Genomic DNA, 16,444 nt, shown 5'->3' with positions numbered 1-16,444 from the left:
AAAAGACAGACAAAGAGAATATAGCTGGGGCTCGGTGGGTCTCCTGTGCCTGGATGAGGCCACAGAGAAGGATCCAGCAGGCAAGCTCAGGCTTTATTTTATAGTCAGAGGAAAACAAGGTAGTGGTCAACATAGTTACACTGTTCTTGTGAGTTTCACTTGTTTTGGCAGCACTTGCTGCCTCTCCCACAGCCCATTAGCTACCTAGGAAGGATCTAGGGAGGGCTATAAGGTTAAGCTTAATTATGCTAAGAGGGCTCTGCCCCCTAAGCTGGGACTTGCTTGTGGCTCTGCCACAGGTCAATCCAAGGCTTTAACTCTAGAGCCCCTCCCTGCACAAGAGAATTTAGACTATAGCTTGAGCAGCAGGGATAAATATACTTAAACGAGATTGCTTATTGGGCACTAAAAATACACAACCATTTCCTTTTCCGTGCTTCCTCCTGTTTTAGTGGAGACAGAGGTCATGAAGGTTAGGTATGAAAATTATGTATTTTGGGAATTGTGAAAATTACAGTTAAATTAGTGGTGCCTGGGGACCTCCATTTAAATGTAAAAGCATAATCAAGAATGACACAAAAGGTTGTTTTTCCCAAACCTTAGTAATTGCAAAACGAAACACTTCTTCCTCTCCACTATGCTGCAATCACAAAGGCCTGTGTCCGCCCTGCAACCTGCCAGGTCTGCTGCTGCCTTTGCCCTGCACCATGCCATGGCCCTCAGATCTTCACATAACTGGCTTTATCTTATTTTTTAGGTCTTAATTCAAAAATCACAACCTTAGAACTTCCCTTATCCCTGGTCTAAATAAGCTTCCATGATCCTCAAATCACCCTTTTACTTTCCCCAGGGTCGTTATGGCTACCTGAGATCACGTCATCTGTTCGTAATAACCCAGTTATTATTTGTCTGCCTCTAGGATAGAAGCTTCTGCCTGTCGCTGGTTTATCTCAAATCTAGAACCATGCATGGCACCCCCAGGATGTGCTGAATCCTCGCTTGTACTGATCTGATTTAGTTTTCATTTTCTGGAGTAAAAGTAAAGTTTTTAGTTAGGAAAGTCTACACCTCTTCATTTGTTTCATTTTCCATTTTTTCTGTAATTTAAAAAATTATCCTTTGCCCAGTTTTCTATTTTTTAAAAATCCGTTTATACTTAAGATACCAACCCTTTCCTTGACTGTCAGCGTTGTATGGCGAATATGTTTCCCCGTGTGTTTGCCTGTTGATTCTGCCCTGTTTTTCTTGGGCAGCAGTGCTAATCCAAGCGGAGCGGTGTTTTCCACGAGGTTTGTTCCGTTGGCAGGGCCTTTGGGGTTAGTTTACTTAGAAACGCGACTTTGGGCAAGGAGGCCAATGACTCAGCGAGCAAAACTCAAGTTTCACAATATTTTTTTCTTTTATGAAATGGGGATAATGAATACGTCACAAAAGTGTGAGGTTAAATGAAACAAAGGATGTACAATGGCTCAGGCAAGGTGCCACTGGAAGCGCTGAGTAAGATGGCCATGCAGACTCTTCCTGGCGCAGGAGGGGTGGGATTTTCTCGCGGTTCGGTTCTTTTATCCTCCAGGGATTAATGTTGGTGCACCACACCACTCATTTCAACGCCCAAACTGGACTGGGGGTTTCGGTGAGCAAGCTCTGTTCTCAGCGCTGGGGGCACCAGCCCACTAGTGCACACGCGCACAGCGGCAGGAGCAGGTCCGCCTGGGAGAGGGCTGGGCGGCCGTGCCCGCGGGGGGCGGGCCTGCGCCTCGGCCCCGCCCATCTCCGCGCTCAGCCACGCCCCCTGACGGTCTGTCCCGCCCCTCTACCGGCTCGGCCCCGCCCCTCCCTTTGCCCAATCGGCTCCGCCCTGCCCCGCCCAGCCCGGCCCGGCCCGACCCGCCTGGTTCCGGTGTCGCCGCGGCCCGCCGACTGCGGACTCGCTTTCTGGTGTCTCTGCTGGACCGCAGGTGAGCGCGGCGGCGCAGCGGCCCGGGGGCGGGGGAGGGCGGTCGGGTCCGCGCCGGGAGAGCCCGGGCCGCGCGGCGGGGGCGACGCCGGGGCGGGGGTGGGGGTGGGGGCGCGGGCCGTGCGGTGGGGCCTGCTGGGCGGGGAGGAAGCGCGCGGCACCGGCCGCCGAGCCCGCACAGCGCCCGCGCCGCGAGCTGGACGTCGATCCGCCGCGTGGACCCTTCCCCGCGCGGCGGCCTCCGCACTGACCCGCCGACCGGGGCGGGCGGTGGGACCTGCGGTGGCGACCTCAGCGGCTCCAGCGCCGGGGACGGGGTGAGCGCGTTCGCCCACCGATGCCCCCCGCACCGTCGCACGTGCTGTGGTTCCCCGGGTTCGCGCTGCAGGAAGCGCGGACTCCAGGTTCCCATCGGTTGGAGCGCGGGTCTGGGGTTTCGGAGCGCAGGCCTGGGGCTGACGGCCGGGCCTGCGTTACTCAGTGGGCTAGGACAGGTGCGTCTCAGGTCTGTGTCTGGAGGTGTTCGCTGCGTGACCTTGGGCCTAAAGGGGAGCTCAGCGACCTCCGGGGTCACTGTCAGGAAGATTAAGTGAGATGATTCTGACTGCTGGTCAGAGGACATGTATCCTGCTGCGGCCACTACCTGGGGTCAGCACCCTGCAGCCCTGAGCCACAGCCAGGGTCAGGCAACTGGGGCAGGCCCAGAGCTCAGGTCAGGGACACGGCCAGGATGAGAAAATGAAGAGCAGCTACCGCCACACCGGTGCAGTCACCTGGGGTGCCCAGATCCTCTTTTTCACATGGTGAGAATTTTTAAAAGGCATTGGCTAAATGCCTTTCACTCCGGGCTGAAACAGTGCCGCGGCCAGTCTCTGGGACTGGACACGCTGAGGCGCCGGGGAAGAGGGGCCTGCTGGTTCAGATCCAGCCCGAAGGAACGGGACAGACCGGACGGAGCCATCAGGACAGGGACAAGAGGGGTCTTCGCCTTTTAAGGGCTGCTTAGTGACTGGACACGTCTCCTAATTTCACCTATAACTGTGAACACTGTAGACCAAGCAGGTCAGACTCGTGGGCCGCTGCCTCGTTTATTTGGCCCTTGTTAGCCTTTGAGTTTGACATGCTTCTTGTAGACAATGACCTTCACCCCTACATAACTTGAAGCGAGGTTCACCTGAGGATTACACATAGGCTGTCTGCAACGTTGGCACTGTTGTTCGGAACGTTTCTTCCATGGTGTCTGTCCCCATACCCAGTTCCTGCCGAGCCCAGCCTATCAGTTCTTGGCCCTGTAGCTTTAGAAATAAAAACTGTGCATTTTTCTACTATTGTTAGAGTTTTCTGTTGCAAAACTTTCTTCAGTCGTTGATTTCTTTTTTAAAAAATGTTTTTTTATTGATTTGAGAGAGAGGGAAACAGAGAGGTATAGAGAGATAGAAACATCAATGAAAACAAATATCAATTGACTGTCTCCTGCAATCCCCAAGCCTACAACCCTGACCAGGAATCGAACTCGTGACCTCTTGGTTCATGGGTCGGTGCTCTATCACTGAGAAACCCTGGCCGGGCAATCACTGATTTCTTATGCTAGAAAGTGAGCAAACTAAGGTTAGCACTGGATGTAAAACATGAGTAACTAACATTTTGACCATCACTGAGTTGTAATGCTCATGGAAGCGTGAACTTTCAGGTGGATCCCTGAGGGAGGATCAGTGCCACTCTCAAGTCAGGATTCAACGTAGGCATTCCGTTAATGTGCCCACTGTTACCCCACCTGCAGGCTAGCTTCCTGCCTTCCACTGTTTTCCATTCAACTCTTTGCTGTCTTGAAAGGATTGCTAATCAGATTGCTAATCAGGTTAAAGTCCAAACCTGTAAGATACTTGCTGGAAGATTCCTTGCAAGATTGACTGAGGAGGTTTAAATTAGCAGCTACAAGTAAAGCATCATACATTCTATTTAACCACATTGTTTAAGTTTCTGATATGAAAATCAAAAGCAGACATTCTGCGTGCATTTTGATAACATTCTGATAACGACTGTGCTGGCTTCGCTACTTGAAGAAGCTGGGTGGGTGGAGTGTAGTGTTGGATTCTCTGGGAGAAGGAGAGGCTGTTTATTCTTTTAACCCTTTGCGGTCGTTTGTCTGCTCTCAGCCACCAAAGCTTTTGTACTGCTCCGGTCGTATGCCTGCTCTCAGCCACCACAGCAAGGAGCCGTACGAATCTTAACTCTATTCATTCATGTATCAGTTCATAATTTCTCTGAAAGCTCTTAAGTGTCTGAGCGACCTTGTCACGAACCAAAACATTGCCCCGACAAATCGGAGATATCGAAACTCAATATAAACAAACGCGGTCGTTCCACACTCGCCATGCAAAACACCGTGGCGAGTCAGTCGCCTTTTGAGAGTGAAGAAATCGACAAGCTTCGGAGATACTTCACAGAATTTCAAATAAAGCTTTACAAATTACGTTTAACTGTAATTAGGTATTCTCGCTTGTTAAGATATTTCAAAATAATACTCCAAAATGGCAAAAAGAAAGTTACCGAAAGAAGTGTACTGCGAATCTGAAAGTAACGATGAAGAGTTTTATTTTGGCATCTTGAATACTGACTCTGATGTAGAAAGTGATAACGTTTGTAGTGATTCTGCTAGTAGTGACGTAGTTCCAAAAAAGAATTAATAAATCTTGTTTATCCTTCATAATCTCGCATGTTATGTATCACTGCTCTTTCGATGGAAATGAATTCCGACCAGTACGACACCCATGTCCAAATTTAATATGACCGCAAAGGGTTAACACAGCAGCTTACCAGTTTGAACTCATAACTTTAAAAAGACATTAAAATTAGCCCTAGCTGGTTTGGCTCAGTGGGTAGAGCATCAGCCTGTGGACTGAAGGGTCCCTGGTTCAATTCCAGTCAAAGGCATGTACCTCAGTTGCAGGCTCCTCCCTGGTCTTGGTGCGTGCAGGAGGCAACCAATCAGTGTGTTTTTCACACACAGATGTTTCTCTCTGTCTTTCCCTCTCTCTGAAAATCAATGGAAAAATATCCTCGGGTGAGGATTAAAAAAAAAAAAAAGACATTAAAATTAGCATAATGGTGCCGAGACCGGTTTGGCTCAGTGGATAGAGCGTCGGCCTGCGGACTGAAGGGTCCCAGGTTCGATTCCGGTCAGAGGCATGTACCTGGGTTGTGGGCACTTCCCCAGTGGGGGATGTGCAGGAGGCAGCTGGTCGATGTTTCTATCTCATCGATGTTTCTAACTCTCTATCTCTCTCCCTTCCTCTCTGTAAAAAATCAATAAAATATATTTTTTTTAAAAATTAGCATAATGGTCAAGATCACCAATATAATTTAGCTGGATAGCATATGAGTAGTTTCCCCATGGAAATAAAAGGAAACACTGCGTATTCATTTTGCAAATCATTTTGAAATGTCCTCTTACCAAGCAGATGCATTATGTCTGGTTCCTGTGAAAATTACCAAAGCATCTGTGGTAACAGGTCATCAGGCTCCTTTGGTTTCTGAGGTTAGTGGACCCTGCTCTAGACTCTGGTGACAGCATGTTAAAATAGGTCCCTGAACTTGTCCGTCCACTTTTCTTCTATTTAAGGGCCAGGAAGCGTAATTCAAAAAAAGTGTTTCCCGATGGTGTTGTCACAATCATTTATAAAGTGTCTAAAATTGCCCACCCCGCCTTCAGGACTTCTCGCTTCCTTTCTCTGCTGTATTTTTCTCGTAAGCACTTCCTACCACCTGCATACACTACGCACTCACTGTCTCCTCTGTCTGGTGCCTTGTCCCCCAGAACCGTAGCCAGTGCCTGGCACAGCAGGCCATCTGGGAGGGGCTGAGTGCACAGACAGAACCCCTCAACAGCTCCTGACCAGGAAGTATGAGGGGCTTGCCGAGAGCTGCAAACGCTGAAATGGAGAGCTAAGCAACCAGACAGGGCCTGTTCTTATCTCTATATATAAAAGGCTAAGTGACCAACCATACGTCCGTCCAACCAACTGGCCGGTACATAGGACGCGCACTGGCAACTTAAAAATAAATGTTGACTCATGCATGTGCAATACATATAAAGCTCTTGCTGGTGTCAATTGCACATGTATGTTTCGATCTGTCATTGTCGATGGTGAATTTGTTTGCTTTTGTTGACATTCTGAAGCTGAAAGAAAGCTGCGTTGGTGTCAGAATATGTCTAAAGACCAACTGTTGGCACAATTTACCTCTGAAGCCAAAAGAAGCCAGCATCGTGCACAGAACGTATCTGAAGACCAACTATTGGCACAATGTACCATCTGAGTGATGATTCCATAGATTCAGCGGATGATGCCAAAAAGGGAAATTTTCCCTTACAGTTTTTACTCCTTTGGGAATGTCGTGTCATAAATTAAAATTGAAAGTAGGTACAATCATCATGCTACTGCGAAATCTTAATAGTAAATGGGGTCTTTGTAATGGTACTAGATTTATTATTAAAAGATTGTGACCTAACATAACTGAAGCTGAAGTATTAACAGGGTCTGCGGGAGGAGAGGTTGCTCTGATTCCAAGAATTGTTCTGTCCCCGTCTGACACAGGTCCCCCATTTAAATTAATTCGAAGACAGTTTCCCGTGATGCCAGCATTTGCGATGACTATTAATAAATCACAAGACAAACTCTAGACAGATTAGGTATATTCCTCCCTGAATATTCCTAGTCTGTCAGACATGGTCAGTTATATGATGCTTTCTCTTGAGTTCGAATAGCGTGTCACATTAAAGTTGTAAATACTTCACCACAAGGGAAATAAGCACTCTCAAAGTGTTTTTACTCTTTATGTGGTATTCAGGGAAATATTAGAATAAGTTTAATCAGTTTATCAGTCATTGTTTGTATCAGTGCTTTTATATCCTGTTTTTGTTGTTTTTATATCATATTTTTGTTTTTATATCATGTCTTCGTTCTTATATAATGTTATTTATTTATTAATTCATATATTTTTTCCATATACATTTTACTCATTTTCTTTCATCTCTGACACTTCTATTATGGAGAAAGGGCGAATAGGGATATTAAAATATTTCTTCTAATTAATTTCTTGCAGTGTGCACGAATCCGTGCACCGGGCCACTAGTGCATTTATAAACATCTTGCTCAACACAGACACTTTCCTGCATTGAGAACAAAGCCGTCATAGTTGCTGCACCTTTGAAGTGAGAATTTTCATATCCTTGCTCATCAGGACTAGAGAGAAGCACATAGTGACAAATGCAAAATGCCCGTCCTGCCAGTTAAATACATGCGCCTGCTGAGAAGAGGAGGGAGGCAGGCGTTAGAGTGGGCAAAGCTGGATAACAGGCAGGTGAGAAGTGCTGCTTTCCGGTCCCACATCTGGGACGGGAATGAGGAACCCAAGGGACTTTCGTCTCTGAGGTGGACAGGCCTCTCTGTGACACCCAGCCTGCCTGCGGCTCAGCTGGGAGGAACTACAGGAGGCCTGCGATTTTAAAATTGGTCAGCTGAGAAATGCAGCTCTGTTTTTTATTAAGGCAGGCTCTGGCAAAAGATGGTTCGCTGGGGGGATGGGCCCTTGTAGCTGACTTTGCCAGAAGCGTGGTGATAAAGGGAAGCAATACTGATGTCATCATCCGTACCTCACTCGGTGCCCCTACGGTGAAATCCGTACCTCACTCGGTGCCCCTACGGTGAACTCTTCATTCCACAGGCTGGAAAACAACCATGCCATTTCCGCAATGTATGTGCCTCCGTAGCCCAGGGATCAGAAAAGCTGTGCAACCCTGTCCATGGCAGGGATCAAAACACATGGGTAGCTTTCTTTTTTTTTGTTTTGTTAATCCTCACTCCTTTGATTTTTAGAGAGAGTGGAAGGGAGGGGGAGAGACAGAGAGAGAAACATCTATGTGAGATACACATCAATTGGTTGCTTCCTGCAGGCACCCCGACCAGGGCCAGGGATTGAGCCTGCAACCAAGTTACATGCCCTTGACTGGAATCGAACCTGGGACCCTTCAGTCTGCAGGCCGACACTAACACTGACCCAAACCGGCCAGGGTGGGCATCGCTTTCTTACTCGTACAGGACAAGCCCACTGTAAATTCCTGTACCGTAAGCTTTCTGCTCGGCCGTCCAGCAGCACCCCTGGGAGGCGAGGAGCTGGGGCCCTGCAGATGGGATGTGAGCCCGACAGGAGGAAACGGTTTCTGTGCCCTAAGTGACCACAGTCTGATGGGCTGTCTTGACCTGCTGTGAGGTTGACACCAACCCTCAGCCCCTGGCATTGGTGGTGGGCACTGACTTCCCTCCCGCCTGTTTTGGGACAGATAACGAGGCACTGTCACTGCTCCCGGGGTCATACCCGCGCCCCCCCCCCCCCCCCCCCCCAGCCGGCTATGCGGCAGCTCAGATAAGCATGCTCTTCTGAGGGGTTAGAATTAGCACCAGGTTGTGCTCAAGGCTACCCACCTGGGCAAATGAATTTTGTGTAAATCCCAGAGGTTCTTTTATTAATCTTTCAAGCTCTTCTTAAACAAGGGGAGAAGGTGCTTGTGTCGTAACTATTTAATAAGCCATCCATACCAAGGCGATCCATTCAACATGGAGGAGTTAATGAAGTAGTAATGGTTACAGTTCATAGCGTGTGTGATACACGCTGAGCATGCTGCACACCTGCATTGTCGGGTAATTGTTGTAATCCCCTTTTATGGAAATCGAAGTTCAGGTACAGAACCTGGCAAAGCGGACGCACTCCGGTACATAGTGGGAGAGAGACGCACGAAGCATGGGGACTCCCCAGTGGCTCCTCTTTCTGCCACACAGCCCGCGCCCTTGGTGAGGGGCTGAGCAGCCTGGCCGGTGCTCACTCTCCCCCCAGGAGGTGGCGGGCTACAGGGCGTGGCTGCGGCTAGGGAGGAGCTGTCGCTCAAAGTGGACCTGGAGGACCTGGGGTGGGCAGAGGGAGCTGCTGGCCAATGTCGGCTGGGCAGGTGGGCAGAGCAGGAAGCCCCGGCAGCCAGGGATGTTGTTTGCATCACAGGTGATCAAGTATGTGATGGTGTGAGTGGGGGAGGGTGGCGGTGGGAATACCGTGGGGAGCCCTGCAGAGACCTGAAGTGGGCTGGGCTGTGGGTACAGGCTCTGTACCTCCACATTTGAGAGATATGGGGGGGGTGGCAGAGTCTCCCGGACAGCTTAACTGAGCAAATCAGAGCACCGGGCCCATGATACCCGGCTTCAGGGTTTCGGTGAGGGCCGCCCTGGGCCTGATTCACATGCCAGGCCCTCCAGATGTCAGCTCTTCATTTTCAGTTCCTTTGCGTCGTCTCTATCCTATAATGTTGATGCGGGAAAGTTGGGGTGACTGGGAGCGCTGACATGTTAGGGATTTCTGTGTGACCTGCATTGCAGAAGCAGGTCTCCACCTCTGTTCCCTGTCTCCGTCCTGCCCGCTTCCTCGCGCCTCTGACCATCTTTGTCACACTTCCCTTTCTCATAAACCCCAGCGGGAAAGGGTGGTGATGGTGGTCACACTGGCACCGGGTGCCCACTGCTATTGGAACAGCTCACCTCCTGGCCGGGGCGACGCGAAGACGGGCTCACTTTGGTGCTAACCTGCATCCTGTTGCTGGAACCAGAGACCTTGCTGGCGCTTGTCACTGACCTGACTCCCAGGCGCTCGAAAGCAGATGTGGCACAGAGACGTCTGAGATGAGCGTGTCTTCCCCTCCTCCCGTTTGAGGCCTTGGAGTGGCACCCGTTGCCCACCCACCGAGCCCCTCAGCCTGGCTCTCAGGCCCCGGCCTCTTGCCCGTCCTGCCCAGGGTGGCTTCCCCACCTGGATGTGCCCTCAGTGCTCACTGAGGGGGCACTGTGCCCCCTGGCATCGGCACTTCTGTACCTTGCGGTCCCCTCTCACCTGCTCACGATCTTCCAGGCCAGCGCTGCCAGCCTCCCTCGGGTCTCCCTGCTGTCCTGGGCCCCGGCACGGTCCCCTGACCTTGGGGTACGGGCACGCCTCCTCGGGGCCTTGCTGCGCACCTCAGGGTGCACGTGAGTGGGAAAGCCTGACTCTAGTGAAGGTCTTGCAATTTCCGGTTCACTGCGGCTTCGGGCGGAGGCTTGGGAGGCAAAAGGGGGGCCAGTGGGCATTGTCCCCCATCAGGAGTGACTCTCCCAGGAGGCACTGGGAGTCTGTGCGCGTTGTCCCCCATCAGGAGTGACTCTCGCAGGAGGCACTGGGAGTCTGTGCGCATTGTCCCCCATCAGGAGTGACTCTCCCAGGAGGCACTGGGGGTCTGTGCACGTTGTCCCCCATCAGGAGTGACTCTCCCAGGAGGCACTGGGGGTCTGTGCACGTTGTCCCCCATCAGGAGTGACTCTCCCAGGAGGCAGTGGGGGTCTGTGCGCGTTGTCCCCCATCAGGAGTGACTCTCCCAGGAGGCACTGGGAGTCTGTGCGCGTTGTCCCCCATCAGGAGTGACTCTCGCAGGAGGCACTGGGGGTCTGTGCGCGTTGTCCCCCATCAGGAGTGACTCTCCCAGGAGGCAGTGGGGGTCTGTGCGCGTTGTCCCCCATCAGGAGTGACTCTCCCAGGAGGCACTGGGGGTCTGTGCGCGTTGTCCCCCATCAGGAGTGACTCTCCCAGGAGGCACTGGGGGTCTGTGCGCGTTGTCCCCCATCAGGAGTGACTCTCCCAGGAGGCACTGGGGGTCTGTGCGCGTTGTCCCCCATCAGGAGTGACTCTCCCAGGAGGCACTGGGGGTCTGTGCGCATTGTCCCCCATCAGGAGTGACTCTCCCAGGAGGCACTGGGGGTCTGTGCGCGTTGTCCCCCATCAGGAGTGATCTCCCAGGAGGCACTGGGGGTCTGTGCGCATTGTCCCCCATCAGGAGTGACTCTCCCAGGAGGCACTGGGGGTCTGTGCGCATTGTCCCCCATCAGGAGTGACTCTCCCAGGAGGCACTGGGGGTCTGTGCGCATTGTCCCCCATCAGGAGTGACTCTCCCAGGAGGCACTGGGGGTCTGTGCGCGTTGTCCCCCATCAGGAGTGACTCTCCCAGGAGGCACTGGGGGTCTGTGCACGTTGTCCCCCATCAGGAGTGACTCTCCCAGGAGGCACTGGGGGTCTGTGCGCATTGTCCCCCATCAGGAGTGACTCTCCCAGGAGGCACTGGGGGTCTGTGCGCGTTGTCCCCCATCAGGAGTGACTCTCCCAGGAGGCACTGGGGGTCTGTGCGCATTGTCCCCCATCAGGAGTGACTCTCCCAGGAGGCACTGGGAGTCTGTGCGCGTTGTCCCCCATCAGGAGTGACTCTCGCAGGAGGCACTGGGGGTCTGTGCACGTTGTCCCCCATCAGGAGTGACTCTCCCAGGAGGCACTGGGGGTCTGTGCGCGTTGTCCCCCATCAGGAGTGACTCTCCCAGGAGGCACTGGGGGCCTGTGCACGTTGTCCCCCATCAGGAGTGACTCTCCCAGGAGGCACTGGGGGTCTGTGCACATTGTCCCCCATCAGGAGTGACTCTCCCAGGAGGCACTGGGGGTCTGTGCGCGTTGTCCTCATCAGGAGTGACTCTCCCAGGAGGCACTGGGGGTCTGTGCGCGTTGTCCTCATCAGGAGTCACTCTCCTGGCAGATGGGTGCACCAGGCTGCTTTTCACAGGCACCTCTGGAATTACAACCACAAAGGAGCAGCGGAGGCCTCAGGGCCGCACAGACCCCCAGTGCCTCCTGGGAGAGTCACTCCTGATGGGGGACAACGCGCACAGACCCCCAGTGCCTCCTGGGAGATCACTCCTGATGGGGGACAACGCGCACAGACCCCCAGTGCCTCCTGGGAGAGTCACTCCTGATGGGGGACAACGCGCACAGACCCCCAGTGCCTCCTGGGAGAGTCACTCCTGATGGGGGACAATGTGCACAGACCCCCAGTGCCTCCTGGGAGAGTCACTCCTGATGGGGGACAACGCGCACAGACCCCCAGTGCCTCCTGGGAGAGTCACTCCTGATGGGGGACAACGCGCACAGACCCCCAGTGCCTCCTGGGAGAGTCACTCCTGATGGGGGAAAACCCGTCGCCTCTGTGTGGGGGACCCCACGTCAGGTGTGGGAATCCCGTGCAGCGGCCGAGATGGAGAGCCGCCCTGTACTATGGGCGGGAGGGGGCGCGTATGTGGGGCCTTTTACTCCCCAAGTTTGATTTTTAGCTGAAATTCTTTGAAAATAGAAAATATCTCCTTTAGCATCTTGTTAGATAAACAATTTAAAATTAAGGTTGTAGTTTAATGTGTTTTATTTCATAGCTAAATGCTTCTTGGAGTTTTTCTGAGTGGTAAAATTTATAGTGAAGTGAAAAGACAATGCACCTTTTAAAAATATATATATTTTTATTGATTTCAGAGAGGAAGGGAGAGAGAGATAGAAACATTAATGGTGAGAGAGAATCGTTGATCACTGCCTCCTGCAAGGCCCACACTAGGGACTGAGCCTGCAACCTGGGCATGTGCCCTGACTGGGAATCTAACCGTGACTTTCTGGTTCATAGGTCGATGCTCAGCCCTGACCCACGCCGGCCGGGTGATTAATAAGCCTTAGTCACCGCCTTAGAAACTGCATTTCTGTCCTAGTAAGTGAGCTCTGTCCCAGCAAGAGTCTAAACACACAGTCCCTCCGGGGCCCTCCTGGTCCCCCTGCCCCCCATGATCCCCCCTGGTTCCTGCTGGGCCCCCTGTTCCCTCCTGATCCCCCTGGTCGCTCTGGGCCTCCCTGATCCCCCCTGATCCCTCCTGGGCCCTCCCAGTCCCCCTGATCACCCTGCCCCCCATCCCCCCATCCCCCTTGGTCCCTCCTGGTCCCCCTGACTCCCCCCTGTCCCCCTCAGTCCCTTCTGGTCCCCCTGATCCCCTGGTCCCCCTGACTCCCCCCTGACCCCCTCAGTCCCTTCTGGTCCCCCTGATCCCCTGGTCCCCCTGACTCCCCCTGTCCCCCTCAGTCCCTTCTGGTCCCCCTGATCCCCTGGTCCCCCTGACTCCCCCCTGTCCCCCTCAGTCCCTTCTGGTTCCCCTGATCCCCTGGTCCCCCTGACTCCCCCCTGTCCCCCTCAGTCCCTTCTGGTCCCCCTGATCCCCTGGTCCCCCTGACTCCCCCCTGTCCCCCTCAGTCCCTTCTGGTCCCCCTGATCCCCTGGTCCCCCTGACTCCCCCCTGTCCCCCTCAGTCCCTTCTGGTCCCCCTGATCCCCTGGTCCCCCTGACTCCCTCCGGCCCCCCCCTGTCCCTCTCAGTCCCTCCTGGTCCCGCCTGGTCCCTCCTGGTCCCCCTGGGCCCCCTGCCCCTGGTCCGACAGTGGTCCTGGAGGCTCTGCGCTTCCTGGGAACATGGCTTCTCAAGGCCCCTTTCTCACTGTGGCTTCTCACAGCTCCGGAGATGGCCGCCCAGTGTGTGACGAAGGTGGAGCTGAACGTGTCCTGTGACAATCTTCTGGACAAAGACATCGGGTCCAAGTCGGACCCTTTGTGCGTGTTATTTTTGAACTCGAGCGGACAGCAGTGGTATGAGGTAATGTTAACACTGTACCTGAAAAGCAAGCTGGATTATTGAGGACGTGAGGAGTGTAAACATGTCACGAATCATAAAACCATCATCTCTGGTAGTGCAGCTTGGGGGCAGGTCTGTCCTTGACTGGAATCCTTTACACACGGACGGACCTTCCCCAGCTGTCAGGCCCACCCTGGGTTCAGTGTGGCCCATAGAGAGATTGAGATGCGAGTCGCCTTTGATCTGAAGCCACTTTTGTTCTGGGGTGGGCACAGGCGGATCGCACAGAGAGGATTAAGAACTGCCTGAACCCCACCTTCTCCAAGACGTTCATTATTGACTACTACTTTGAAGTGGTTCAGAAATTGAGGTTCGGGATTTATGACATCGACAACAAGACCATCGAGCTGAGTGACGACGACTTCCTGGGAGAATGTGAATGCACCCTGGGACAGGTGGGCATGTCGCTGGGCCAGGTGGGCGTGTCGCTGGGCCAGGTGGGCGTGTCGCTGGGCGTGTCGCTGGGCTGGGCGTGTCGCTGGGCTGGGCGTGTCGCTGGGCCTTCACAGAGCTTTTTACATCTTCAATTAGAGTTGACATAGTTGTCCTGGTTCAGCGCACAGCAAAGAGTTAGACAGGCATGTGCTCCCCGAGACGCCCGCCCCGCCCCAGGCGCAGTGTCACCGTGTGCCGACTGCACTGCCTGTGCTGTGCGTCCGTCCCGGAGAGCTGGGCTTTTCACTTGTGCTCATTAGTTTAACTTTGAAGTTGGAAACCACATGCCCACCTTGCGGCCAGAGCTCACACGCTGGCGTGGCCGGTGAGCGAGGCAGAATCCCTCGCTCTCCCAGGGCAGGGAGCGTGTGTTTGCAAGGCCCGTCAGTCCTCGGAGTCAGGGCGCTCGTCCAACATTTCAGGGATGAACCCTGCTGCAGCCGCCCGGCGTGCAGGGCCCCGGCTCAGTCCATAGCAGCAACCGCGGCTCCTGCCGGTCCTGCTGGCAGGACTGGCCCCGATGCCCACGCCGTGCCGCCCGCACGCTGCTCCTCGGCCGGGCTCATCCCTGTAAACCCGGAGTCTGGGCCTCCTGTGCCCACCGGGTGAGGTGCTCTCTCCTGCCGCTCCCTGAGCCTTCCCTGTTTATCCTCGTTGCCTAGTTACACCTTCCCGGTGCAGGGCAAGCTTGGTCAGGGAGGGTGTGTCTGGGCTCCGAGCAGACTTCCCAGGAGAGGTCCCACCCGTGTGTCTGGATTGGGGATGCCTCCAGGAAGGACTCACGGTCAGTGTTGGGGGATCGCGCCTTTGCTGGTGTCTTGGGCAACATGGAGCTGATCGGTTTTCTAAAACGTTGATAAATAGCATCAAAGGAAAGTTAAAGTTTTTTTTTAAAAAAAGCCAGTGTAGCTAACATTAAAATGAATTTGAGAAATTATAGCTGATGGAGAGGACCTAGGTCTACTGTACTACTTTAATCAGTGCTATTTGGTGGGGTTATATGTTAGGGTTGCATGTCAGTGGACACATTGAGTCCCTTTTGCTGAGAGTCCTGAAGCTGGGCCTGCCTTTCAGGGGGTTTCAGCTCAGTGATTTGTGAGAGATGAGGTCCGGCCTCCGTCTCCATCACGTGTGAGAAATTCAAGTTGGAAGGAGTTGAAAAGGGAACTAGTGGGCGGGTGCAGGGGGAGGTCACATCTCCTTGGAAATGGTTTCTGTAGGTTTCAAATGTGTGTTTCAGAATCACTGCATCCTTATAGGATGGGCTTAAGGTTTCCATTTCTAATTATCCTTTTTATTCATTTTTTAAAAATATATTTTTATTGATTTCAGAGAGGAAAGGAGGAGGAGAGAGATAGAAACATCAAGGATGAGAGAATCATCGATTGGCTGCCTCCTGCACACCCCCCACTGGGGATTGAGCCCGCAACCCAGGCACGTGCCCCAGCTGGGAATCGAACTGTGACCTCTGCTTCATAGGTTGGTGCTCAACCACTGAGCCACACCGGCCGGGCCTAATGACCTTTGAAATGAAGTTTATACTCAACCTCTTTTTCAAAACCATTCGGTTTAAAGTTGGCCAGAGGAGGTTGAAAACGCTGTGTCACCTTCTGCTTTAACAGATCGTGTCCAGTAAGAAGCTGACGCGCCCGCTGGCGCTGAGGAACGGCAGGCCCGCGGGGAAGGGCAGCATCACGGTAATGAGACGCTTGTCTTTGCCTCAGAGGTGAAGTGGGGGCACGTGGGGCTGCAGGCAGGTGCCCACAGCGCCTGGTCATGCCAGCCGGGGGCACCCCTCCTTCCCTGCTGGGGAGCCATCACGGGACCCGTGTGTGACGTGTCAAAAAAGAAAGAAAACTCACACAGATCCCTTTGCGTTTCTACGTTGTCCACGGGGTCAGGGCCCCTCGTGGTGCTTCCTTCCCCACTTAGACGCGACGTCATCGACGGATCCTGGGCTCTGCGAGGCAGAGGCGTCCTCTCGGGACAGACCCGGTCCCGGAGGGCTCCTTCCCGATGGGTCTCAGGTGGCACGGCCTCACCTTTAGTGCCGCCCCCTGCTGTCCGCCCTCCCGCTGGCCCCGGGCCGGCGACTCCGTGCGCCCGCGTCAGAGCCCACAGCACACGGCGCCCGCTGCTCAGGCTCTCCCTCGAGCTTGCGTCCCAGCAGCGCCTCCCGGAGCCGTGGTTCTGACTTGAGCTGGGACGGAAGGCGGCTCCCCGGCCTGGTTGGAGGGCTGCTGCGGTGATACCCTGCGCAGCTGTTTTGCTCCAGTTAAACTGCCTAAAGTACAAGAATGCTGTCTGCCGGGAGCTGACTCCTGGCACAGAGAGCACTGTCCGTAGTTTCCGTGATTGCTCCTGGGCCGCGGCAGCCTGGGGCTTGTGAGCAGAACGATCAGAGAAATTGTATGAACAACAGTGATTCCACCTGGGAGTGTTTC

At 53.7% G+C, this 16,444-nt stretch overlaps 1 protein-coding gene across 1 annotated transcript in view; it reads left to right on the top strand.

The window, feature by feature from the left end:
• Window positions 1-1,867: 1,867 nt before the first annotated feature.
• Window positions 1,868-16,444, top strand: part of CPNE3 (copine 3) — a 40,407-nt gene continuing 25,830 nt past the window's right edge. Inside the window, exons 1-5 of the mRNA XM_059671907.1 lie at window positions 1,868-1,958; window positions 12,516-12,596; window positions 13,387-13,526; window positions 13,781-13,960; window positions 15,623-15,697. Of these exons, the coding sequence (XP_059527890.1) occupies window positions 13,395-13,526; window positions 13,781-13,960; window positions 15,623-15,697 (387 nt within the window). The 5' untranslated portion in view covers window positions 1,868-1,958; window positions 12,516-12,596; window positions 13,387-13,394. The remainder of the gene's footprint in view (window positions 1,959-12,515; window positions 12,597-13,386; window positions 13,527-13,780; window positions 13,961-15,622; window positions 15,698-16,444) is intronic.

Source organism: Myotis daubentonii, chromosome 17, assembly GCF_963259705.1.
Source record: "Myotis daubentonii chromosome 17, mMyoDau2.1, whole genome shotgun sequence".
NCBI lineage: Eukaryota > Metazoa > Chordata > Mammalia > Chiroptera > Vespertilionidae > Myotis > Myotis daubentonii.
This window is presented reverse-complemented; position numbering and strand designations above follow the sequence as displayed.